Below are 25,524 nucleotides of genomic sequence, written 5' to 3'. Positions count from 1 at the left end.
TGGGGAGAGCGTCTTGCGAGTGGATCTTTCAGGTTCCCACCCAGTGTAATGTGGCTTTGGTACATCCCACTGGTCTGGACTGATGTATGTACAGGAAAGGAAAATTGGTTCTTACCTGCTAATTTTCGTTCCTGTAATACCACAGATCAGTCCAGGATCCCACCCAGGTGCTACTGCCGAAAGACTGATTTACCTAATGGTTAGCTGCTGTACATATAGAATCATTCTGATAGATTCCCTAATATTTGGTTTTTGTTATGAACCGTGTTTCAAACCTGATTTTCAGGTATTGGGGTCGTTTTGTTTCAGACCCTTGAAGGAGTTTTTTCCTGTTCACCCTTGTTTCGGGAATTAGATGGGTTTTTTTTTTTTGTCATTTATACTTTGCTTGTTGGGTATCGATAAATTCTGATGAGCTGCAGGTGGCACACTTGGGATACCAGTGCCTCAAAGCTTTGCTCTCTGACCATCTGCTGGTGGGAGTGCATAACCCACTGGTCTGGACTGATCTGTGGTATTACAGGAATGAAAATTAGCAGGTAAGAACCAATTTTCCTATATGTCTTTTCAGCTGCCAGTTTGTGGTGTCTGAAGATCTGGATTATGCTGCCCACTTAACTGACCCAGATACATTGGTGAACTGGGACTTTGTGGAGCAAGTGGTTAGTAGCAATGGATTACCTTTTGGGTTTAGATAGTATGGGGAAAGGGGAGAGTGTGTGCACTTGATGGGAAAGCCATAAGATGGAGCTGGGAAACGGAAGGGTAACTTGGGGGGGGTGGGGGGATGCCAAAAGACCTCAGAACTGAACTGTGGTGGCTAGCTGTTTAGTATTGACAGGAAGAAATGCTGGCCAGTGCGGGTAGAGCTGCATCAGTGGGATCCTGTCTGGAAAAAGTGGTTTGATATTTCACAGAGTAGAACCAATGAATTAAGCCAAGTTCAGATTAGTGGAAATAGAAGAAAATAGCAAGGCTGGTCCCATCACTTTCCCTGCTAGCTGCAGGATTAGGTGCTTTGGAGTGGTCCTGGACCATCCGTTCGCAGCACTGCTACAGAAGTGGTGTTCAGCAAACAGCATGTTGATTTTTATTTCTTCTCAGCGCATTTGCAGTCATGAAGTGCCCTCCTGTCCGATCTGTCTGTATCCTCCTACTGCAGCCAAGATAACCCGCTGTGGGCACATCTTTTGCTGGGCATGTATTCTGCATTACCTGTCTCTAAGCGAGAAGGACTGGAGCAAGTGCCCTATCTGTTATGGGGCCATTTACAAGAAGGAGCTGAGGAGGTGAGATATGGGGCTGTTGGGCCTTTCCCTTGCCTTGTGGAAGGAGTGCCTTCAATTTTATTTTTGCTCTATTGCAGTGTGGTTGCCATGGAGACACGCTTGTACTCTGTTGGTGATACCATCACAATGCAGCTGATGAGAAGGGAGAAAGGTGTCTTGGTGGCACTACCCAAACCCAAATGGATGAAAGTGGAGCAGCCCATTCCCCTGGGAGGTGAGGGCACGGTGTTTGGGGAGAGGGGAGGTAATGGGGCAGGCTGCTAGGGGTGGGGGCTGTTGACGTCTTCTAAATATTGGCATTGCTTTTAACCAAATAGTTGAACAGCTGCTAGTCCTAGAAATGCTACATACAGCAGACCTATTGCAGAATCCCTAGCCAAAAATAATGCTGACAAGGAAACTGATCAATTTGAAGGGTGTGTTAGTTTACCTCTTCCTCTGCCACACCTTGCTTGTTTTTCTGACACCTCCCCCCCCCCCCCCCCCCCCCCCCCGTGCTTCTATTTAATAATATTTTTTGAAATTTAGATATTTTTTAAACAGATATCTTCAATATCGCACATCATAATAAAAACACAGTGGAACAACCTAAGCAAACACAAAATGCATTTTATCCCCTACCCTTCCCATAGAATCCAAAATACTATCCCAAAGGGGAATAGAACATTTAAGATCCTGTAGTACACCCTTATTCAAAGGGTCTCCAAATTGCCTGAAATTTAGAGAGATACTTAATTGCTATCAAGAGATTAATGTAATGAACCTACCAACTATGTCATGACAAAGATGCTTCTCCTGGCAACCTAGGACTTTGCCATTGAGAAGCAATTTCACATCTCATGGTGACAATTTGTATAATCAGATTCCAGAATTTGATAAGGATATCTAAATTTGATATACCTAACACAAGCATGTCGGCAGGAAGGAGGAGGAGGACCGCTTACGGGCCGCCGCGAATCCCAAGTCGCAGCGGCCCAGGAAGAGGCCTGGTAGCAGGGCCGCAGCGGCCCGAGAAGAGGAAGAGGCCCGGTAGCAGGGCCGCCGCAGCCTGAGCAGATCAGGGCCGCTGCAGAGCCCATCCTGTGGCGACCCGCGAAGAGGAGGCCCAGAGGTGAGAGAGAGGCTGAGGCTGTGTATGTGTGCATGTATGAGATGAGTTGAGAGATTGTGTGTGAGAGTGAGGACCCGAATGTTTGCAGAGACAGCATGTGAGAGCCTCTGTGAGTGTGAGAGAGACAGCATGTGACAGTGAGAGACTGTGTATGAATGATTGTATGAGAGAGAGCATGTGACAGTGAGAGCCTGTGTGTGTGAGAGAGAAATGCATGTGAGAATGAGAACCTGACTGTGTGTTTGAGGGAAGAAGATGGAGAGAAAATAAACAGAAAAAAAGACAATATAAAAGGAATTGGGAAAAAAATAAGAAAGGGAAGGGGAAAAAAATAAAGGGAAGGTAGAAAAAAAACATCTTTGACCAACCAATTAGAAAACTAAGATCAGACAGCAAAGGTAAAAAAATAAATTACGTTTTAGTGATTGGCACATGTAATCTTTGGGAATGTGCAAGAATAGCACTTTCTCTATGCGGATCTCACAATGTACGAGATCAGCATGGAGAAAGTGGAAGCCCACGGGGCCTGCACAGAGGAGGCAGCAGAATGGGCTTCAGTGTCAGTAGCAGCAATCTGCACCTCCCCAATAGCCATGTGGCAGCAGTGATAGTGGCAGCAGAGGAATGAGAGAGGTTTAGAGGTTGTTGGCAAAAGAGAGGGGGGTCTGCCTTTAGTGTGTGCATGGGTATGAATGGGACTCTGCCTGGTGGTGTATGTGTGTGAATGCATGGGTGCCTGCCTGGGGGTCAGTGTGTTTGTGTGTGAGAATGACTGACTGACTGACTGACTGGAAGCTTGCCTGGGTGTGTGTGTATGTGAGGGAGCCAGTGAGTGTGAGAGCATGAGTGTGTATGAGAAAATCCAAGGGAGTAAGAGTTTGTGTGTGTGTGGAGGGGGAGAGAGTGTCTTAGAGCCTGAGAGTGTGTCAGTGTCAGTGAGAGCGAGAGGTTATGGTGGATATAAGAGCATGAATGTGTATGTATGTGTGAGAGAAAATGGACATGTGAGTATGTGTGAGAGAGAGAGGATAACCTCCTAATCCTCGACAATATCAGGGTGAGTGGAAATCAAGAGCTCCCACAGAAGGGGACAGCAGGGGCTTTTTAAAATCCTTATTGAAGATTTAGCCAATGAAATTCAGCAACAAAAAAGTCAAACTGGTAAGGTAAAGAATTATTTGTGTTTGCTTTATTAATAAATACAGTACACATATTAAAATTATAACTTTTTGTTATTAATTAGAGCTACAAAATTATGGATTTTTCTAGAAGTGACACACCACCTGAGTTATGCTCGGTTTTTTAATGAATTTTGATACACTGAGCTCAAAAGGTTGGCCATCACTGGTCTAGCTCTAACTCCAGCAGCAGTTCTTCCAACTGAGCCTAGTGGCAAATATCTGGATTTTTTGTTGCCCTGAATCCCCAGGCATCTCCATAACATCTGGGATAATGGGGCCTTTCATATGGGGCGCTTTCAGCATTTTTTTTTTTAAGATGCACTTCTCAAAGCTTCATACATTCACGAACCAGGAAAGTAGAGGGCTTAAAAGAAAGAAATGACAAAGCACACTTAACAAAGAGTGGCAGTCTGACTGTATCAAGGCTTTGGGTATAAATAATCAGGATGGCAGGTTGTGTAGGACTGACAGTGGGAGAAGGGAATATGTGACCTCCTGTAGGCAGTCAAGTTTATATGAATTGCAGCTGGGTGTGGGGCTCCTAAACAAGCAATTAATTCAACTAATTTCAAAGTCTGCAGCCTGATTTATGCTGTCTGAATTTTCAAACCATATCTCACCAGTTTTGGTTCAACTGCACAGCTGCCTATTCAGCCTGTATTCAGATTAAATCCTTGGTGATTAACTTTTTTTTAAAAGACTTTAGGCCTTAGGACTAGCCTAGTTAAAAGCGAAACTGGTGAGAGATTTCATGAGGCATTGCTGAGTTATATGTGTAAATGTAACAAACTATCATAGCAATTTTCAAAAGTCATTTGGCCACGTTAAATGCACTTAATTCTGGAAAAACCTATGGACAATTCAATGGCATATATATTTTGGATACTTGCCAGGTACTTGGAACCTGGTTTGGCCTCTGTTGGAAACAGAATTCTGGGCTTGATAGACCCTCGGTCTGACCCAGTATGGCAACTTTTTATGTACTCTGAGAATGAGCTGAAAGTCAGGAAGCTAGTGCAAACATGAGTGAGCATTTTCTTGACTTTCCCCAGCTATGGAATAAGCTCTCTGAGAAATGTGGTTATTAAAGGACCTGATAGCTTCAGATGTAGTTTGAAGACCTGGATATTGAGGTTATTTCTTTCTCACAGGACAAGCAGGATGGTAGTCCTCACATATGGGTGACATCATCAGGATGGAGCCCAATCATGGAAAACTTCTGTCAAAGTTTCCAGAACTTTGACTGGCCCCTACTGGGCATGCCCAGCATGGCACCAACCCTGCAGCCAGCATTGGTCCCCCTTCAGTCTTCTTTTTTCCACGCAGCAGTAGCCTCGCGGTAAAGGAGCTCTGAAGAGATTCCTGACAGGAATTTTCCTCACGGAATTACTAAAAAGTTAAATTGCCCCACAGGGGTCCCTCTTCTAGCTTTTCTCCGTCCGCGGTACTCCGGTAAGTTTTTACCCGTTTCCCATCGAGTTTGGCCCTTGCAGCCTACTGGCCGTCGACTGTACCTCGATTTTTGCGATGGCGTCCCCCATAAAGTCTGTGTAATGTGTCTAGGACGTGAGCACAATGTCTTGACCTGCACCAAATGTGCCCTAATGACACCGAAGGGTCGCAAGGCCACAATGGAGAAGATGGAACTTCTCTTCCGTGCTCAAACCCCGACTCTGTCCATTGCATCACCGTCGTCTGAACCGGCACAGTCAACTTTGCATCAGCATCGACCACCGACCAGTGACCGACCGGCATCGACGACTTCTCGGCCATCGACACCCTCTACTCCCCCTCAGGATCGAGGGGATCGCAGGGAGAAACATCTCCATCGACACCGTAAGACTCGGACCATTGAGGGAGCGAAATCATCGACCTCGCCATCGTCCAAGCCGCTGTCGAAGAAACCCCTTCCAGGAAAGGCACCGACCATTCCTGCGACCGGGTCACCGAGGCAACCCTCACCTAATTAGGGATCGGGATCCGTGACTCCGCCTTTAACGGTAGTCCCTCCGGCTATGCCTCTGCCTCCTTCTGTTCTGGAGCCGGGGCTACTTGCTCCAGGTCTCCAAGAAGAACTGGACTGGATGGTTCAGGAGGCCATCGACAAGGCGATGCAACATCTTCAGGTTCCTCCGACACCGGCACTGCCTGTGGAACCGATCATCGACCTGATTCCAGCAGCACTGGCACCGCTGCTATCCAGGATGGAAGCGCTTATGGCCGCTTTTCCACCAATGGATCCCAGGTCTCCGATGGCTCCGGTGCCCTCCCCACTGACATCGGAGGAGAAACACCGTTCCGCATCCCTCCATCGGGAGTTATGCCTCTGCCATTGATGCCAATACGTCCCTCGCCACCGACTCATCCATCTGTGCAGATACGTCCGGTGCCACAGAGTCATCCATCGATGCCCTCTATGCCTGCACCGGTGCCTTCAATGCCTCCCGATAATTCCTCCAGATTCCTTCGGAGCCTAGACCAGGACCATCAGGTATCCAACCACCCTGTCCCCCTCTAGTTCCTAGAGGGACGGGTGCTGCTCCTTATGACACCTGGGCTGATGATACCTCAACAGACACCGATGATTTACCTTCACCACCTTCACCCACTGAGAGTAGGAAGCGTTCTCCTCCAGAGGACCTCTCCTTTATAAACTTTGTGAAGGAAATGTCTGAATTGGTTCCCTTCCAATTACAGACGGAACAGGATGATAGACACCAGATGATGGAGTTGCTCCAATTTCTTGATGCCCCCAAAGTAATCACCTCTATTCCCATCCATCAGGTCCTTCTTGATCTCTAGAAGAACTGGGAACATCCTGGATTAATTGCTCCAGTACACAGGAAAGCTGACACTACTTATTTGGTGCAGTCAGCCCAGGTTTTCAAAAATCACAGCTTGATCATTCTGTCGTGGTAGAGTCTGCACAAAAGAGGGCAAAGAGATCAAAGCCTCACTCGTCTGTTCCTCCTGGAAAGGAACAGAAGTTCCTAGATAACATTGGTCGCCGAGTATTCCAAGGGGCCATGCTCATCTCCCGAATTGCCGCCTGTTAGCTTTATATGACCCAATATAACAGGATCATTTTTAAGCTGATACAGGACTTCTCAGACTCCCTGCCTCAGCAATCTCAAGAACAATTACAAACCCTAGTAAACAAGGGGTTTGAGGCAGGCAAGCATGAAATTAGAACATCTTATGACATTTTTTACACTTCTACCAGAGTGTCTGCAGCTGCTTTTTCAGCGAGACGGTGGGCCTGGCTCAAGTCTTCTGACCTTCGCCCAGAAGTACAAGACCGGTTATCCGACCTGCCTTGTGTCGGAGATAATCTGTTTGGCGAACAGATTCAACAGACAGTGGCAGAATTAAAGGACCATCATGAGACCCTAAGACAGCTCTCTTTGATGCCTTCCAACTTCTCCTTAAAACAGCCCTTCAGAAAGGACTCTTAAGAAGTCTTTCTTCCGCCTGACGAAGTCTTACCCGCCACCAACCAGATCACGTGCCACGAGACCTTATCAAAAACCGCAGTCTCGTCAAGCCCGTAAACAAAAACCACAAGCAGCTCCTCAACCAGGACCTGCTTCAGGTTTTTGACCAGTGGGAGGTTGATTATGCCACTTCCACAACATGTGGCATTCAATCACATCCGACCAATGGGTATTAGCAATCATTGCTCAGGGTTACCATCTGAACTTTCTCGCCCTGCCACCGGACTCACCACTTCTACAAACATGGAGAACATCCAAACACTCCATTCTTCTGGATCAAGAGGTTTCCCTCCTTCTCCAGTCAAGAGCAATAGAACCCGTTCCATACTCTCAGCAAGGCCTAGGGTTCTTTTTCCGGTAATTCCTAATCCCCCAAAAATCGGGAGGCGTCCGTCCTGTTTTGGACCTATGGGCCCTCAACAAGTACCTCCAGCGAGAAAAGTTCAAGATGGTCACCTTGGGATCGCTTCTATCTCTTCTACAAAGAGGAGATTGGCTCTGCTCTCTAGACCTCCAGGACGCATACACCCATATTGCGATAAGTCCAGCTCATCGCAAGTACCTGAGGTTCCTAATAGGCCCCAAGCACTATCAATATCGAGTGCTTCCATTCAGCCTAGCGTCTGCTCCACGAGTCTTTACAAAATGCCTCGTAGTCGTCGCAGCCTTCCTCGGGACACAAGGTGTTCACGTCTACCCCTATCTGGACGACTGGTTAATCAGGAATCCCACTCAGCAAACTGCTCTGTCATCCCCCAAACTAACTGTACACACACTAATTTAGTTAGGATTTCTCATCAATTACGACAAATCCTACTTAGTCCCATCTCAAACCTTGTTGTTCATTGGGGCAGACTTGGACACCTTACAGGCAAAGGCTTTCCTGCCTCAACAACGAGCACTGACTCTTGCATCTCTTACTCACCAGCTGCAGTCTCAGCACTCTGCGAATGCATGCCAATTTCTCATCCTCCTGGGACAGTGTCCTCAGTCCATGTCACACCAATGGCCTGCTTGGCCATGAGACTCATGCACTGGACTCTGAGGTATCAATGGACTCAAGCTATTCAGCCTCTGTCGGCCATTGTCCACATCACCGACTCACTCCATCTGTCTCTCGCCTGGTGGAAAAATCAGACCAATCTCCTCCAGGGATTGCCCTTCCAGGTTACAAATCCTCAAATCATTCTCACCACCGATGCTTCCAACCTCGGGTGGGGAGCCCACGTAGCCGATCTGCAGACACAAGGCTCTTGGTCTCCAGAGGAAGCCAAACACCAAATAAATTTCTTGGAACTTCGAGCAATCAGATATGCTCTCAGGGCTTTTCAGGATCGCCTCTCAAATCAAGTCATTCTGATTTAGATGGACAACCAGGTGGCCATGTGGTACATCAACAAGCAGGGAGGTACGGGCTCCTTCCTTCTGTGTCAGGAAGCTGCACAGATATGGGCGGAAGCTCTCTCCCATTCGATGTACCTCAAGGCCACCTACTTACCGGGAGGGGACAATGTGCTGGCAGACAAGCTGAGTCACGCCTTTCAACCATATGATTGGTCTCTCAACCCCTCAGTAGCGAACTCCATTTTTCAACAATGGGAATATCCTCGAATAGACCTCTTTGTGTCCCCACAAAACCGCAAAGTGGAAAACTACTGCTCTCTCGTTCGCAGCAAACTCTCTCAACCCAGAGACGCATTCTCCCTCTCGTGGACAACCGGTCTGCTCTATGCATTCCTTCCACTTCCTCTTCTCTCAAAGACTTTCGTGAAGTTACGTCAGGACAAGGGAACCATGATCCTGATAGCACCTCACTGGCCACGCCAAGTGTGGTTTCCAATACTTCAGGATCTCTCTATCCGCAGTCACATTCCCTTGGGAAATGACCCGCTTCTGATCACTCAGAACGACGGGAGCCTACGCCATCCCAATCTTCAAGCCTTATCTCTGACGGCATGGATGTTGAAAGGTTAATCCTTCAACCACTTAACCTTTCTGAACCAGTTTCCCGTGTCTTGATTGCTTCACAGAAGCCTTCCACGAGAAAATCTTACTCTTAACAAATGGAAAAGGTTCACGTCATGGTGCTCTTCTCAGTCCCTTGACCCCCTTTCCTGTCCAATCCCGAAGTTTCTGGACTATCTCTGGCATCTATCTGAGTCAGGTCTAAAAACTTCCTCAATCAGAATGCATGTCAGTGCGGTAGCCGCCTTCCATAAAGGTGTCTGATGTCCCTATATCAGTACAACCCCTTGTAACACGCTTTTTGAAGGGCTTGCTCCATATCAAGCCTCCACTACGTCCTCCGGCCCCTTCTTGGGACCTTAATCTGGTTTTGGGGTAACTCATGAAACCACCGTTCGAGCCTCTTCACTCCTGTGACCTTTGATATCTCACATGGAAAGTGATTTTCCTTTTGGCTATCACTTCAGCTCGCAGAGTTAGTGAATTGCAGGCTCTAGTTACCTATCCACCTTACACTAAACTTCTGCAGGACCGGGCAGTACTCCGCACTCACCCTAAATTCTTACCTAAGGTAGTCTCAGATTTTCATCTTAATCAATCCATCGTACTACCTACCTTTTTTCCCAGACCCCATGCCAGGAGAACAGGCTCTGCATACCCTTGACTGTACACGGGCTCTAGCATTCTATCTAGACCGTACAGCTGCCCACAGGGAAAGCACTCAATTGTTCGTCTCTTTCCACCCTAACAAATTAGGGCAGCCTGTGGGTAAGCAGACTCTCTCCTCCTGGTTGGCGGACTGCATATCATTTTGCTATCAGCAAGCAGGCATTCCATTTCAAGACTGTGTTAAAGCACACTCTGTGAGGGCCATGGCAACTTCAGTAGCACACCTTCGCTCTGTGCCGCTTCCTGACATTTGCAGGGCTGCTACCTGGAGTTGTCTCCACACTTTTGCAGCCCACTATTGCTTGGACAAAGCCGGAAGACAAGATTCCATCTTCGGCCAATCTGTCCTGCGTAACCTGTTTCCAACGTGACATACCAACACCCTTCCACCTGCCTGGTGGGGTTCAGGATGCCCTCTACCAAATTCTGCCCTAGTTGTTGTGCCTGTTGCACGCCTTTGGGTACATTTGGTGCATGTTTGGACATCCTCAGCTCGGTACTCGCCCATATGTGAGGACTACCATCCTGCTTGTCCTGTGAGAAAGCAAATGTTGCTTACCTGTAACAGGTGTTCTCACAGGACAACAAGATGTTAGTCCTCACGAAATCCGCCCGCTGTCCCACGGTGTTGGGTTCGTAACGTTTTATTGTTTTATTTTTCAGCACTGCCTGTAGCTTTCAAATAAGACTGAAGGGGGACCCCTGCTGGCTGCAGGGTTGGTGCCATGCTGGGAATGCCCAGTAGGGGCCATTCAAAGTTCTGGAAACTTTGACAAGTTTTCCGTGATTGGGCTCCATCCTGATGATGTCACCCATATGTGAGGACTAACATCCTGCTGTCTTGTGAGAACACCTGTTACAGGCAAGCAACATTTTGCTATGTAGGGCATGATGGCCTTGAGATCAGAAATTTTTTTAGCTGTTTTTAAAGGATTGGTGAAGTTTTGCCTGTGCCCTTAAGGGAAATGTCTCTTAGTCTGGGGTTTTATAGTTTTGGAGGCTGATTTTTGTAATATTGAAGATTGCATTTTACTGTTTCCTATCTTGAGCAAATGTGTGTGACTTTTGGGAAGACTAGCAAGAATAAAATTCTTGTAGAAATGTAATGACTGTTAAAAGCTTGTCAGGTAGACAGATTAGTGGTGCTGGTAGGGAAGGGGCTGTGGAATACATGAACAGTTACTACAGCTCATGCACCTCTTTGCCTTAGATGAGCAGCACTCTCGGTATTCCAAACTACTGCTGGCATCCCGGAAGCAACTTCTGCAGCAGGTGATCTGGGAGGAGAAGAAGGCACTGATGCAGCAGTATGAAGAAGAGAAACAGAATCCCGAGGCCTGTTTCATCCAGGCAGCCATTCAAGAGCTGAAGGTGGGGGGCTATTTAGGAGCCAAGGTGAAATTATTCTGGGAGAGGTGGGCTGCACTTAAGTTATGCTTAATAAGAGGTATAATGTCCTAGATTAAAGGCCTATGGCATGTGATCAAATTAGCACAGGAAGAGGGCTGTATGTCAGTGGGTTGATCTCCAGGTTAACTGATGCTTTGTGGAATGCAGGATCGAGAGAGAGCTCTGTCACTTCCTGATGAGTGTGTTGCTGCGACAGCTGCTTCCCTGGATAATATGACCTTGTCTGAACCCCCATTGGTCACAAACCTCATCTCCCAGGAAAGAGAGGTAAGATTTTTACCAGCCATGGACAGGTTCCGCCAGTTGTCATTTCAAGCTTTGCACTCCTGCAGTGGTCCATCTGTCCCCCCTAGCAGGGTGGGGATTGAAGCTGCTTTATGTTACTCAGATCTCCTGTTTTTCTCTTCCAATGCTTCCTTACTTCATCTTGCTGGCTTGGAGTTGGGCTTTAGTTTGGTACCAAGGCCTCTCTGTCTCAATGTTCTGCAGCATTTGAATGCCTTTGAGACTGAGGTGGGCTCTACAGTTGCTGCATTACTTCCTGAAGAGGCTGTGAATTACAAGCTGCTGAATGTGGAAGGTACAGCAGGAAACAATACTGAAACAAATCCTGCTAGAAGTAGCCAGGATGAATTGAAAGCCACAAGTGCTGCTGGACCTTGTAATAAAGTCACCTTCTACTATTTCTATCAAGGTGCGTGTACAGTACCAGGTAGAGGAGGGACTTAGACAGTGATGGTGTAAGGGGATGGGTATTGATGCCTTTTCAGTAGGGGTTAGGGAGTACAGAAATTACTGGTCTGTTACAGGATACTCGTGCTATGCCTGATGTCTTTCAGCTGAGGATGGTCAGTACATGTATCTGCACCCTGTGAATGTTCGTTGCCTAGTCCAGGAGTATGGCAGCCTGGAGAACTGTCCAGAAAAGATTACTGCTGCTGTGGTAGAGATTGATGGACACTCTGTGACAGAGGTGAGTATAGATTGTGTACACGTGTGCTGGAGAGAGGCCCTTCATTGTCAAGGGTTTTTAAATTTAGCTTTCAGCATCCCCTTGGTTATTTCTTAGTTTGGCCATGCCTATTGAAATTCCAGCTGATATGTTTTTCAGTAATGTCAGAATTCCTGTCTAAATAATACAGTTTTCCTAGCATGTAGACAGATGGACTCAGGACCAGTGAGTTATGTTCCCCTGCCAGCAGATGGAGACTGAGCAAGCTGACATCACAGTATATACTTCTGCAGTGACCCCAGCCTGCCAGTATTCTCCATCACCAGCAGATGGTGGACATGCATCTCCTGGTGCACAAGCCAAGTGTCAGGAAGAGCCACCTGGTGACACAGAAGGTGATCTCCTTGTTGCAGGAGCTCGGTTGGATGGTGAACCTGGCCAAGAGCAGTCTTCAGCCATTTCAGTCGTTAGAGTATCTGGGTGTTTGGTTCAACATAGGTAGGGCAAAGTTTTCCTGCCGGAAGTTCGGATTCAGAAATTGATGTCTCAAGTGCGTCAGTTGGTGAACATTATACGCCTGAAAGTGTGGTCCTATCTACAGGTGCTCTGTTTGATGGCAACCCTGGAAGTGGTGCAGTGAGCGAGGGCACATATGCGTCCTCTTTGGCGCTCACGGCTGTCTCGTTGAAACCCGCAGTTTTGGGACTATTTGGTTCAGCTCCACTTGCTGATGGAAATCTTCTGGTGGCGACCCCCCCCTTTGTCTTCCACCACACATGGACATGTTGCAGCAGGGACCAGTTCTTTACGAGGATCAGACTCTGTTCTATCTTACGATTTGCCCCTTGAGAGGGCTCGCCTGTTGATGCGTGGATATTCTTCTGCAGTGATTGCCACTTTGCTCTGCGCTCAAACGTTCTCGACTTCCTTAGCCTTTGTTTGTGTTTGGAGAGTATTTGAGGCCTGGTACGAGGAGCATGGTATTCTTGTTCAATGAAGATCTGCTCATTCTGGACTTTTTGCAGGATGGGTTGAATAAAGGATTGGCCCTTAATTCCTTGAAGGTACAGGTTGAGGCTTTTGCCTGTTTCAGAGGCCTGGTGAATGGCGATTCCTTATCTTCTGATGTGGCCCGTTTTTTTAAAGGGAGTGAAGCATCTTTGGCTTTCCTTGAGGTTACAAGTTCCATTGTGGAGCCTTAATTTGGTGCTAGATTTCTTCATAGGCCCTACATTCCGACCGCTGCAAAGACTGTGTTCCTGGTGGCTATAAGTTCTGTGACATCAGCTTGCTCTGTCTCCATCTGCTAGCAGGGGAGCATAACCCACTGGTCCTGAGTCCATTTGTCTATACTAAGGAAAACGAAATAATCAGGTAAGTAATTTTTCCAATAGAGGGCAGAATGCCCCCTGCCCCAGTCATTGAATGGTTTCACTTTTTTTTTTTTTTTTCTCCGCAGGAAGTGAGAAGGCGTCACAGATACTTGAGGCATTTGCCTCTCACATGTGAGTTCAGCCTTTGTGAACTGGCCCTGCTGCCGCCATTCATCTCCATGCAGACCCTCGCCATGTTTGCAGGTCTTTATCACGCATCCTCTTCAATTCAGTTCTTTTTGTGTTGCAGTGAAAATGTAGAAAAGTGGCTGGATTCAGCCAGGAGACCAGGACTGCAGCAGTGGGTGCATGCTGCAGGGGAGGAGAGCGGGAGTGGCCTGTATACAGAGCCATGGGTTTGTGGAGAGAGGGAAAAGTTTGTGCTGTGAATGTAAGGGGAGTATTCCAAGCTTGCCTCATCCCTGCTATACACTTCCAGGTGACATTGAGAAGAGAAGACACATGCGGTTGAAGAAGGCTCGAGATGAGCGCCGTCGAGAGCGCAGAATTGAGATGGAGGAGAACAAGAAACAGGGCAGATGTAAGTAAGGCCACATGGCTTGCTTTTCTCAGTCACCTATCCCTCATCTCTTACTGTTACCATGACTGTCCCAAACATACTTAAATTTTTGTATCACTTTGGTTGCTAGTAAGGAGGCTCAGGGACCCCATTCTTTCTTTTTTTTTTTTTTGGCCCAGCTGTTTCCTCTTGCTGGGAACCAGTTTCTGAAGGCTTCTGGTGCTGTATTCTAACACTTGCAAACACCTAGGGAGTTATTTTCTCTCTCCTAGCTTGCATAGGCTGTCCTTGGCCAAGGGCCATGAACTAGGGCTCCTTCTTGCCCTTTTTGTATTATATATCACCATTGCATGACTGTTCCCTGTACGTACCCAGATCAGTCCAGACTCCTGGGTTTTGCCTCCTCTCCAGCAGTTGGAGACAAAGTTTTACTGACACTTAGCCAAGGTGCTACCTGCAGTCCCTCAGTATTTCTGCCTCCAGCAGATGGTGGAGGTGCAAAACCTGCAATCTGACTTACAAAAAAAAAAGTAAAGACAGATCTGCAATTTTCAGCAGTGCTGGCCTCCCAGAAGGTTGCTAGGTCCTGGTGGGACCATCCCCTCTGGTTCTTGAGGCGGACAAGCAGGGGGTCGGGGACCCTTTATATAGCTTGCTACCTTCTCTTGCTGGACAGGGCTGAAACCTGAGGGACCCGGATCACTCTCCCTAAGGGACCAGCGAAAGTGCTTTTTTTTTTTTTTTTTTTTGCTGTAGCTTATAATTAAAAAAAAAAAAAAAGCAGTCTGGTTGCTGAGACAGCATGTGTCCTGTCCCAGCACTGCTCTCTCCTCATTCGGCTCTTGTTAATAATTTCCTTTCTCTCCAGCACCTTATTTTCTCTCCCTGCCCAGCCCTGTTTTTGATCTTCCTGCCCAACTCTATTTCCAATGCCACATGAGGCGGCTTGTTTGGCCTGCAGGGACGCGCGCATGCGTCTTTCCCATGACTGTCTCTGTGCCTGATGCCTCCATGGTGGGCAGGGGCCTTCGGGGGAGCTCAACAGGAGAACGATCTGGCAGACACCGCGAGCCTGGGAGGCCTCTTGCCAGCAAGGCAGGTCTCAGAGGATCCATTCCCGTTGAGTGCGGGAACGGTGGGCATTTTGGCCAAGCTCAGCACTCCCACGTGGACCGCGGAGGGGGGCAGGGATTTCCCTCCACCTTTGTCTCCAGAAGTTGGGGGGACGGAGGCTCTGAGTCTGCAGCCCCTTTAGGCAGTGAGGAGGACACAAGGGGGAAGGAGACTCTGATGCTTCCTCTTCCCTGTACGGTCCAGGGCCTCCAGGGATGTGGGGGCCACTAGGGTCGGGTGACTCTTGAGGGCCTCTGCACCACTTTCCGTGGTGGATACCTCTTAGGACACATCTGACAAGGATGATCGCCAGGAGCTGTACCCCCCAGGATTCGGTTCCGGTGATGGTTGAGCAGGACCCGGATTGGGCAGTATTGAAAAGCACGGCGGGCAAAGGAGATGATCCTAAGGTGGTGCAATTATTCCACAAGGAGGAGCTGAGTCCTCTCATACCCGCTGTTCTGGAGGAGCTGGGCATAGAAGTCCCTCGAGAGGATTCCGAATTGGGAGCAGTGGACCCGGTCATGGTTGGCCTCCAGGGTCCAGCCAGATCCTTTCTCTTCCATAAATCTGTTAGCACTATACCTTCAGGGAGTGGGATACTCCAGATACAGGATTTGAAGGATAGCAGGGCTATGGATAGGTTATATCTGTTGCCGGAAGATGCGCTTGATCTTCTCAGGGTCCCAAAGGTGGATGCCTCAGTCTTGGTGCTTACCAAGAAGATGACCATTCCGGTTACTGGTGCTACAGCTCTGAAGGATCTTCAGGATAGGAAGCTGGAAGCACACCTCAAAAAGATCTTTGAGGTGTCTGCCCTTGGTGCTCGGGCGGCTTTGTGTAGCAGTTTTATGTTGAGAGCGAGTCTGCACTGGGTGAGCAGTTACAAATGGACAAGTCTTTGAGTCTGAGGCTATTCAAGCAGAGTGGCTGAAAGTCATTGTGGCCTACAGTGCAGATGCATTGTATGATCTTCCAGGGCCATGATGTTGGCAGTTTCAGCCCAGCGACTCCTCTGGCTGAGGAATTGGTCGGCCGACATTTCTTCCAAGTCGTAGTTCTTTGGTAAAGACCTGGAGGAGATGATAAAGTCCCTTAGTGAGAATAAGGTTCATAAGTTACCGGAAGATAAGCCAAAAGGGAAAGACTCCTCCTTTCCCTCCCATTCTCGCAGTTTTTGGGCATCCAGACCTTCAGGGACTACTCTGAGGCAGTTCTCGGACAGACAATCTTGGAATCAGTCCTTTCGGGGACGCTGCCCAGAAGAGATAGCTCTTCCCAGGGTGGAGGTGGTGCCAAATCTTCCCAATTATGCCAGGCTGGTCCACTACTCTGTTCCAGTGATAGGAGGCTGGTTGGCTTTATTTTACGAGGAGTGGACCAAGATCACGTCGGACTAGTGGGTCCTAAGTGTGATAAAACACTGTTAGGCTTTAGAATTTGCTCGATTTCCTGGTAAGAGCATGGGAATAAGAAGCCAGTAGTAAGAGACACAGTTTATCGCCTGCGCAAATTAGGAGCCATTGTCCCTGTTCCTCTGGGCGAGCAATGAACAGGCTGCTATTCCATCTATTTCATAGTTCCCAAGAAAGAGGGAACGTTCCGTCTGATTCTCGATTTGAAGAAGGTGAATGTGGTTCTGAAGGTTCCTCTGCTCCGGATGGAGACCCTACGTTCAGTGATCGCAGCAGTACACGGAGGGGGGAGTACCTGGCATACTTGCATATAGGAATCCGATCTGATCATCAGAGATATCTGCGGTTCATGATTCTGGGAGAACACTTTCAATTTTGTGCACTTCCCTTCGGTCTAGCAGCTGCGCCCAGGACCTTTACGAAGGTGATGGTTGTGGTAGCAGCAGCTCTCCGGAGAGAAGGCATCCTGATCCATCCGTAGCTGATCGACTGGCTGATCCGCGCAAAGTCAGAATTCCTTTGTCAGAGGGCAGTGGATTTCATCCTCTGTTGCCTGATATCGTTGGGGTAGATAGTCAATCTGTCCAAGACTCATCTTGTTCCTTCCCAGAGTTTGGAATTCTTGGGGGCACGTTTTGACACGAAGGTCGGAAAGGTGTTTATCACTGAGGAGTGGATTTCCAGGCTACAGGCCCAAGTTCGCAGCTTGTTGGACAAGTAAGTATCCAAGGTCTGGGATTACTTACAAGTGCTCGGGTCTATGGCCTCTACCTTGGAATTGGTGCCATAGGCATTTGCTCACATGAAGCCTCCAGTCAGCTTTACTGTCTCACTGGGATCCATTATTGGAGCATTTTCAGCTATCTCTCCCTCTCCCGGACTTTGTGCATTCCAGTCTTTCATGGTGGCTTCTCCCGGACAAGCTGAGATGCGGCGTGAATCTAGATATCCCGATCTGGATGATAGTCACTACCGATGCCAGTCTTTTCAGCTGAGGAGTGGTATATCAGAACCAGTCCGTGCAAGGTCTGTGGTCTCTGGAGGAAGCCGCCTGGTCCATTAATCATCTAGAGACGAGGGCGGTGTGTTTGGTTCTGCTGGCGTTTCTACCCTTGGTGAGGAGAAAGCCGGTGAGAGTCTTGTCTGACAACAGTAGCTTGCATCAATCGACAAGGAGGTACCAAGAGTTGAGTGGCTCAGGAGGCCCATCTTTTGTTCAACTGGGTAGAACAACATCTAGAGCGCTAGGCAGCCTTGCACATAGCGGGCTCGGATAACGTGCAAGTGGATTTTCTTTTTTTGTGATTGGTATTTTATTAAAGTTTCCAGTAACAGAACAATACATTATCGCAGCATCTGAGCCACAGGCAATTGGAACAATATACAGTATACAATAAAGTATGTTCAAGCACTACATGTGTAATAAATGTGCACTTACATGAAAATGCATAAACAAAGTACAAGTAAATATCAACAAGTACATTCCAGACCATATATACGCAGATAGTCACAGATAGGGGATAGTGCCGTACATCAAAGAACAATATAGAATACTAGATGTTGCATCTACTCTGGTGGTATAGTTGATGAAGATAAGGTTTATTTCCAGTTCAGATAGGGAGCCCATACAGAATTAAACTTAGCTACATTATGATGTGTCCTAGCCGTAAGTTTGTATAGTTCACGTATCTTATCAAGCTTTGAAACCATATCCTTCACTAGAGGTGGGGAAGCTTGTTTCCAACGAGCTGCTTTAATACATCTCGCAGCTATCAATACCTGATTGATCAGGATCCCGGCCTGCCTGGGTCTCTACAGGGGCATTTAACAAGGCAATTTCAGGAGTAAGTATTAACCTCCTTCTGCAAAATTTGCTTTAGAAAATCGCCCACCTCCTCCCAAAATTGAACCAACACTGGACAGGTCCACCATAGATGGTAAAAAGATCCACTTTGCTCACAACCCTTCCAACACTTGTCCGTTTGGGAGAGTTTAGCTCTGAACATGCGAAGCGGAGTATAATACCATCTCAACATGACCTTAAATCCGTTCTCAGTGAGTAGGGCTGAGACAGAGCTTAGTTTAGTATTCAGGAAAATTAGATCCCATTGTGATTCATCTAATTCTTTCCCTATATCCTCCTCCCAGACCCTCATAAATATAGGCAGATTTTCTGAGCTGACAGCAGCTAGACCCCCAGGGAGTGGGAGCTGTCAGAGGCGAAGCATCTCGTCAGTCACAAATGGGGCTTGCCATGTGTGGACTTGATGGCAACCTCCCAAAATTTTTTTCAGTCGTTGAAGAGAAAGAGGGGCAGCAGGGGTAGATGCTTTGGTTTTGCTCTGGCCGACGGACGTCCTACTGTATGTTTTGTTTTGGGTTTTTTTTCCTCCTTGGCCATTGGTAGGCAAGATCTTGAGGTGCATAGAGATTCATCCGGGCAAAGTGATTCTAGTAGCACCAGAGTGGCTGAGGTGTCTGTGGTTTGTGGACTTGGTCAACCTAGCAGTGGACGGTCCATTGAAGCTCGCTCACCTGCCGAATCTTCTGCATCAAGGGCCCGTTTGTTTAGATCAAGAAGATCAATTTTGGCTTTTGAGAGACAGCATTAGAATAAAGATTATTCAGACGTACTCATCGCTACTCTTGCAGTCTAGGAAGACCTCCACTTCTCTCGCCTATGCGAGGGTCTGGAGAGTTTTTGAGGCCTGATGTTCTGGTCAATGAGTGGATCCTAGGCGAACCACTGTGCGGCATATTTTGGCTTTTCTTCAGGATGGTTTGGTCAAAGGGTTATCCTTTAATTCTCTGAGTTCAGGTGGCAGCATTAGGACGTCACGAGGTATGGTTCGAAGAATTGCCATATCAGCTCTTCTGGACGCTGTGTGTTTTTCTTAGGGGAGTGAAACATTTATGACCCCCGGTTTGGCAGCCATGTCCTTCCTGGAACCTGAATGTGGTCTTAAAGAGCATGTGTGTGCCTCCCTTCGAACCTCTGAGATGTGTGACTATGAAGGATCTCATTTTGAAAGTGGTTTTCTTGGTAGTTATCTGTCCAGCTTGTAGAATTTCCGAACTTCAGGCTTTATCTGCAGGGAGCCATTTTTGAGAATCTTGGACAAGGGAGTTTCCTTGAGTAAGTTTCCTTCCTTTTTTTTTTTAATTTATACTTTATTTAATTTCTTAATACATTTTACAATGAAAAAAGAAGAAAAAAATTTTGGATTACATTACATTCCTTTAGGTAAACTTACAAACTGTAAGATGAAACAATAACCACGTGTAATACCAAACTTTTAAGTCCACATTATTGGGAAGCATAATCATTAAAAAAAAAAAAAAAAAAAATTTAAGCAAAGATCATAATACATGAACATAAGGAGATATAATTCTTTTGACCATTAACTTTATCTAACAAGAGCTATTACCAATCCCTCATCCACCTTTATCAGAAAGAAACGTTTCCAAATGTGCAGGATCAAGAAAAACAAGCTTATTCTTATGCAATGTAATCAAACATCTACAGGGAAATTTGAGAGAGAGTGTTGCACCTAGGGCCAGCACTCTCTGTCTCAAAGATGGGAATTGCTTTCTTCTTAATTGCGTGTTTCTAGAGACATCTGGAAAAGCTTGGACTAATTGACCACAAAAACTGAACCCTTTATTTTTAAAATATTTTTTGTAGTACTAGATTTTTGTCTTGTTCCAAACTAAAAGCCACAATCAAGGTGGCTCTGGTTTGGATAACATCCACTGAAATTTCCGTATACTAGATTATTGTCGGCACAGGAGTTGTTTAAGAAATATGTGAAAGAACTATTATGTACCTAATGAAATGCTTATCTCTAAAATATATTATGTATCAAATTTAAAAAGAGCTGTGGTGGCCCCAGAGGGGAGAATAGATGTTTTGTCAACTGATAGCCCAAATTTAACATCTTTTTAGAGGCTTGTTTCCTTCCTTTTTACCCAAGGTGGTGTCCTTCCACTTAAATCAATCAGTAGAACTCCCATCCTTCTCAAATTTGGATCCCTTGGAGCCGCACTCTAGAGATTTATGACAATTAGACATAAAGCGCGCATTGATGCAGTACCTTGTGATCACCAACAGTTTCCGCATGTCAGATCACCTTTTTGTGCTCTGGAGTTGTACCAAGAAGGGGGACATAAGGCATCAAAAGCCACCATTGCGAGGTGGTTAAAAGAGGCTATTAGTTCAGCGTATATTTGTCAGGGTCGCCCAGTTCCAGAGGGGCTTTGGGCACATTCTACTCGTGTTGGCCTCCTGGGCCAAATGTCAACTAGTTTCTCCACGAGATCTGTAGAGCGGCTGCTTGGAAGTCATTGCACACTTTTGCCAGGCAAAATTGCTTGAATGCCCAGGCTCCAGAGCCAGGGGATTTGGTGAAAGTGTGCTTCGAGCGGGACTCTCTCAGTCTCACCCTATTTAGGGAAGCTGTGGTACATCCCAGGAGTCTGGGCTGATCTGGGTATGAACAGGGAAAGGAAAATTGGTTCATACCTGCTAATTTTCATTTCTGTAGTAGCCCAGATCAGACCAGAGTCCCACCCTCTGGAGGATATAGGTAATTTGGAGAGTCCATTTGATTTGTCTTTTTTTTCCTGTGCTTACTCTGAAGAATGGTGGAGGTTTTGTTAGTCCTACACAGGGTTTTGTGTGGGTGCAATTTCGTGTTTTTTTTTTTTTTTTTTTTAAGGTTCTCCTCTTCCTACTGCTCATTTGGGGGGAGTCTGGTTGGTTTTGTTTGCATTTCTGGCTTGGGCACAGATTAAAACTGGGGGACTGCAGGTGGTACCTTGGCTTAAGTGGAAGCGTCAGTAAAACTCTGTCTGCATCTGCTAGAGGGGAGGCAAAACCCAGGAGTCGAGACTGATTTGTGGTGCTACAGGAACGAAAATTAGCAGATAACCAATTTTCCTTTCAGTGCAGTGAAAATTGCTTCTGCAGCATCCTTGGATGGTCCAGGTGTTATGCATGCAGCTCTGCTGGACCGGCCTCCATTTATCCGTTCTAACTACAGCACCCTTTCCATACCCCAAGATCAGCCATAATTTTTGTGTTGTGCTCTTTAGATCCTGAGGCTCATATTGCTCTGGAGAACCTGCAGCAGTTCCCTGCATTCAACGCCTGTCAACCTGATGCAGCCCTGTTGCTCACTCATGCTGCGCCACTTTCTTCTGGTAGTCCCGTATCTCAGACTGGTATGTTTTGTTGATGATGGGAATGGGGGGGGGGGGGGGGGGGACTTGTGTAGCAGATTTGGATTACTGTAATGCACTTTACAAAAGCTTATCAGATAAGACCATCAACAAAGTTTGATAATATAAAACTTCACTGCATGACTGATAGACAGATGCAAACTACCACACCAAATCACACTTGTCCTATACAAACTACACTGCTTACCAGTCCCCTAAAGATCAAAGGGAAAACATTGTACATTGACATCAAAGGCTCTGTTTGCGAAATATGCCCTCCAGACTAAGTTCCTCACTAGAACCTCCGTAACAACTCCATTATCAAAAGAACAGATATAGCATACAATGCTTCTTAGGAATAGCCCTGCCCTGTGGAACTCTGTCCTGGAAAACGCTACCAAACACAGGACAACGCCTGGCTCTTCTACCAAGTCTTTAATGTACAACCCCACCCTAGAAAGCTGATGATTGACAATAAGAAACTGTCTGGTACCACCTAGAGTCCCTTGAATGTACTACTACATCTTTTTTTTTTTTTTTTTTCCATTTGGAAATTTTTATTGGAGATCAGCCCAAGAGTGACACAATAACAAGGAACAGTAACAAACATCCAAAAAAATGTTTACAGTATAAATCCCAAACCCACCCATCCCTTAAGAGAAACTAAACAAGAGCATAAATAGGAACAGTTCTGCACAAGCATGAAAAGGCATCAAATGTATGTTACAGAAAGAAACATAATCGGAGATTCCCTGTAAATACCTAGATCAGTCCAGACTCCTGGGTTTTGCCTCCTTTCCAGCAGATGGAGAGAGAGAAAGCTTCACAGGCACCACCTCATTACCCAGTGTGCCACCTGCTACTCCACAGTATTTCTCTGTCTCCAGCAGATGGAGGTGGTGCAAAACCTGCGATTCTGTACCCAACTTTGAAAAAATTAAAAAAAAACCAAAACCCAAAGCAACAAAGGAGATTCTGCAGGAGACTATCCTCTGAGGGGGTTGTTAGGTCCTGGTGGAACCATCCTCCCTGGTTGTAGGTGAAAAGTGAGCAGGGGTTGGGAACCCCAAAATTTGCTTAGCTGGGGGGGGACCAGCTTCCTCCCCTTTAGCCTGCAGCCTCTGCCATCTCCTCAGAAAAGTGTCCCCCCTTTTTTTTTCTCTTTCTCTGGTTGTGGTCTTTCTCGGATAAAGTTTTTAAAAATGAAAGAGACAGGGCTCCCGTGCACTTGGAGCGGGCAGGAGCTGCTTGCCAGGAGAGGGGGGCCTGCCCATGCAAGGGATCGCACACGGGGTGGTGAGTTGACCGTATTTGTGTTCGTGTTTTCTTCCCTCCTGCCTCCGTTGGTATTGGTGCATTTGTGGGGATTGCTGCTGGGGAGCTATTCCTTGTGTGGGCCAGTGTTCTGTTTGTGGCAAGTGGTTCCCGAGCCATGATTCAACAGGCCCGAGCTCCTGCTGCCTCCTGGGGAGGGAGGGGTCCTCTAACGGCGCGGCAGCAGCCCTAGAGAAGCAGCACAGAACTGGGCAGGTGCAGGCTGCAAAGGAGCCTCAGGCAGACTCGTTCCCCCCCCCCCCCCCCCTCAGTATGGGAATGGTGGCCATTTTGAATGCTTTTCACGTGGCTGAGGAGAGATGAGCAGGAGGAGGGGATCTCCCTCAAGAGTTATTTCTTGCCAACTTGAGCCCGATGAGGCTCTGGGGCGGGGGGGCCTCAGGAGTGCACTTTGAGGAGGAGCCTGATTCCTATGGAGGGATTCCCTATGGGTTTTCCCCAAAGTTGTGCCTGCAAGAGAAGGGGCTTCCAGGAGGATTGAAGGGCCACCTAAGAGAGCTTCCAGATAAGTGGAGTCACCAACTGCTACTCCAGTCTGTAAGGTTCAAGCTCCCGCGGGGAGGGGGGGGCGCGGCCTCAGGTCTCCTCAAAGGACTGATCCAGAGTATGGCCTTTGTGAGGCTCCTCCTCTCCTGGTTGGTCCTGATGCAGAGGACGACCTTGGCCAGCCACCTTCCATGGAGAGTAATGATCCTAAGGTGGTTTGTTTATTTCAGCGCCTCTTATCCCACATGTCCTAGTGGAGATGGGGATCACGCCCCTGCTAGTGGAGCCGAGCCTGGACACGGTGGACCCTGTCATGGCAGGCTTGTGGGGTCCAGCTAAGACCTTTCCCTTTTCATGAGATGAAGCAGTTTATGGTCCGGCAGTGGGATACTTCTGAGACAGGTCTCAAGGTCAGCAGGGCAATGGACAAGCTGTATCCATTGCCGGAAGACACTCTGGAGCTGTTGGGTGCAACAATTACAGAGCGTCAAGGATCTTGTGCCCCAAGAAGCAAAGCAGGCTGCTGTAGCTTATGGAGCTGATGCCTTGTATGACCTTCTTCATACTTCATCCAGAACAATGGTGTCTGCAGTCTCGGCGATGAGACTCTTGTGGCTGCGTTATTGGGCGGCGGACATTTCCTCAAAGGCTCAGCTCGGGGTGCTCCACTTTAAGGGCAAGTTCCTTTTTGGAGAGGACCTTGAACAGCTGATAAAGCAGCTAGGAGAGAACAAGGTGCACAAGCTCCCAGAGGACAAGCCGAAAGATCAGAAAGGTTTCCCAGCTCGCTCTCGTTTTCGGGGCCAAATGCGTTTCTATCAGAGCAGAGCTCCAGGCACAGGCCAGAGGCAGACCTCTGTCAGGTGTTAGACTTGGTTCCAATACTTTCATGGCCGCAGAACCAACAGAGAAGTGCCCGGCCAGGGGACGGATGGCGCCAAGTTCTCCCAATGAGATGCCGCCTGCCCACTCCTTGGTTCCGCTCATTGAGGGTAAGCTGACTTTTTTTTTTTTTTTTTTACCAGGAGTGGGTCAAGATCATGTCAGACCAATGGGTTCTAAGCATGTTAGAACACGGCTACGCATTAGTTTGCTCGTCCGTTCAGAAACCTGTTCCTGATGTCTTCCTGTGGATCCCCAGCAAAGAAGCACATCGTTCAACAGACCATCCAGAGGCTTCAGAGTCTGGGGGCCATTGTTTCCGTTCCCCGCAAAGAGCAAGGCAAGGGGAGGTATTCCATTTACTTTGTGGTACCAAAGGAGGAGGGAACATTCCGTCCAATCCTGGACTTGAAGGTCAACGTGGCTGTAAAGGTGCCTCGGTTTTGGATGGAAACTCTTCAATCTGTTATAGCGGCAGTGCGAAAGGGAGAGTTCCTGGCCTCCCTGGATTTGATGGAGGCCTATTTGCACATCGGGATCCGCAAGGACCATGAAAGGTTCCTCAGGTTTGATTTTCAGTCATTTCCAGTTTTGCATGCTACCGTTCCGCCTGGCCAGGGCCTCCGTGGACCATTGGCCTTGCAACGCTTGTGTCTGGCACACAGCTCCCCAGCCGGACAGACTGGCCATCGGTGGTCACCATCATCCATTGAAGTACCTCTAACTCCATACAGTGTTCCAAATAACTGTATATAAAACTCTTCAAATAAATAATGCAAAGAGCGCTTCTTTCTCGTTGGGATCCCAGGTCCGAGGATTACGACCTGGAGTTGCCATTGCTGGAGCCAGCCCCGTTCCAGTCTTACTTGGTGGCTAATTCCGGACCATCTTCTGCAAGGAGTGGACTTAGAGCCTCCGTCTTGGATAGTATGACGACGGATGCCAGCCTCTCCGGCTGGGGGGCGGTTTGTCAGTCCCGAGCGGTGCAGGGGACGTGGTCTGCTCACCAAGCCACTTGGTCCATCAATCGACTGGAGACCAGGGCAGTACAGCTGGCTTTGCGTCTCCTCCTCCTGATGTTACGTGGTCGAGCGGTGCGAGTTTTGTCG

The 25,524-nt window shown here is 47.6% G+C and overlaps 1 protein-coding gene across 1 annotated transcript in view; it reads left to right on the top strand.

The window, feature by feature from the left end:
• RNF10 (ring finger protein 10) overlaps positions 1 to 25,524 on the top strand; it is a 44,817-nt gene that overhangs the window by 13,679 nt on the left and 5,614 nt on the right. Inside the window, exons 4-13 of the mRNA XM_029619095.1 lie at positions 572 to 662; positions 1,105 to 1,289; positions 1,367 to 1,503; positions 10,920 to 11,080; positions 11,267 to 11,386; positions 11,609 to 11,813; positions 11,959 to 12,092; positions 13,531 to 13,648; positions 13,884 to 13,985; positions 21,587 to 21,715. Of these exons, the coding sequence (XP_029474955.1) occupies positions 572 to 662; positions 1,105 to 1,289; positions 1,367 to 1,503; positions 10,920 to 11,080; positions 11,267 to 11,386; positions 11,609 to 11,813; positions 11,959 to 12,092; positions 13,531 to 13,648; positions 13,884 to 13,985; positions 21,587 to 21,715 (1,382 nt within the window). The remainder of the gene's footprint in view (positions 1 to 571; positions 663 to 1,104; positions 1,290 to 1,366; positions 1,504 to 10,919; positions 11,081 to 11,266; positions 11,387 to 11,608; positions 11,814 to 11,958; positions 12,093 to 13,530; positions 13,649 to 13,883; positions 13,986 to 21,586; positions 21,716 to 25,524) is intronic.

Source organism: Rhinatrema bivittatum, chromosome 11, assembly GCF_901001135.1.
Source record: "Rhinatrema bivittatum chromosome 11, aRhiBiv1.1, whole genome shotgun sequence".
Taxonomy (NCBI): Eukaryota; Metazoa; Chordata; class Amphibia; order Gymnophiona; family Rhinatrematidae; genus Rhinatrema; species Rhinatrema bivittatum.
The sequence above is the reverse complement of the archived record's forward strand: the minus strand, read 5'-3'. Positions and strand labels throughout refer to the sequence as shown.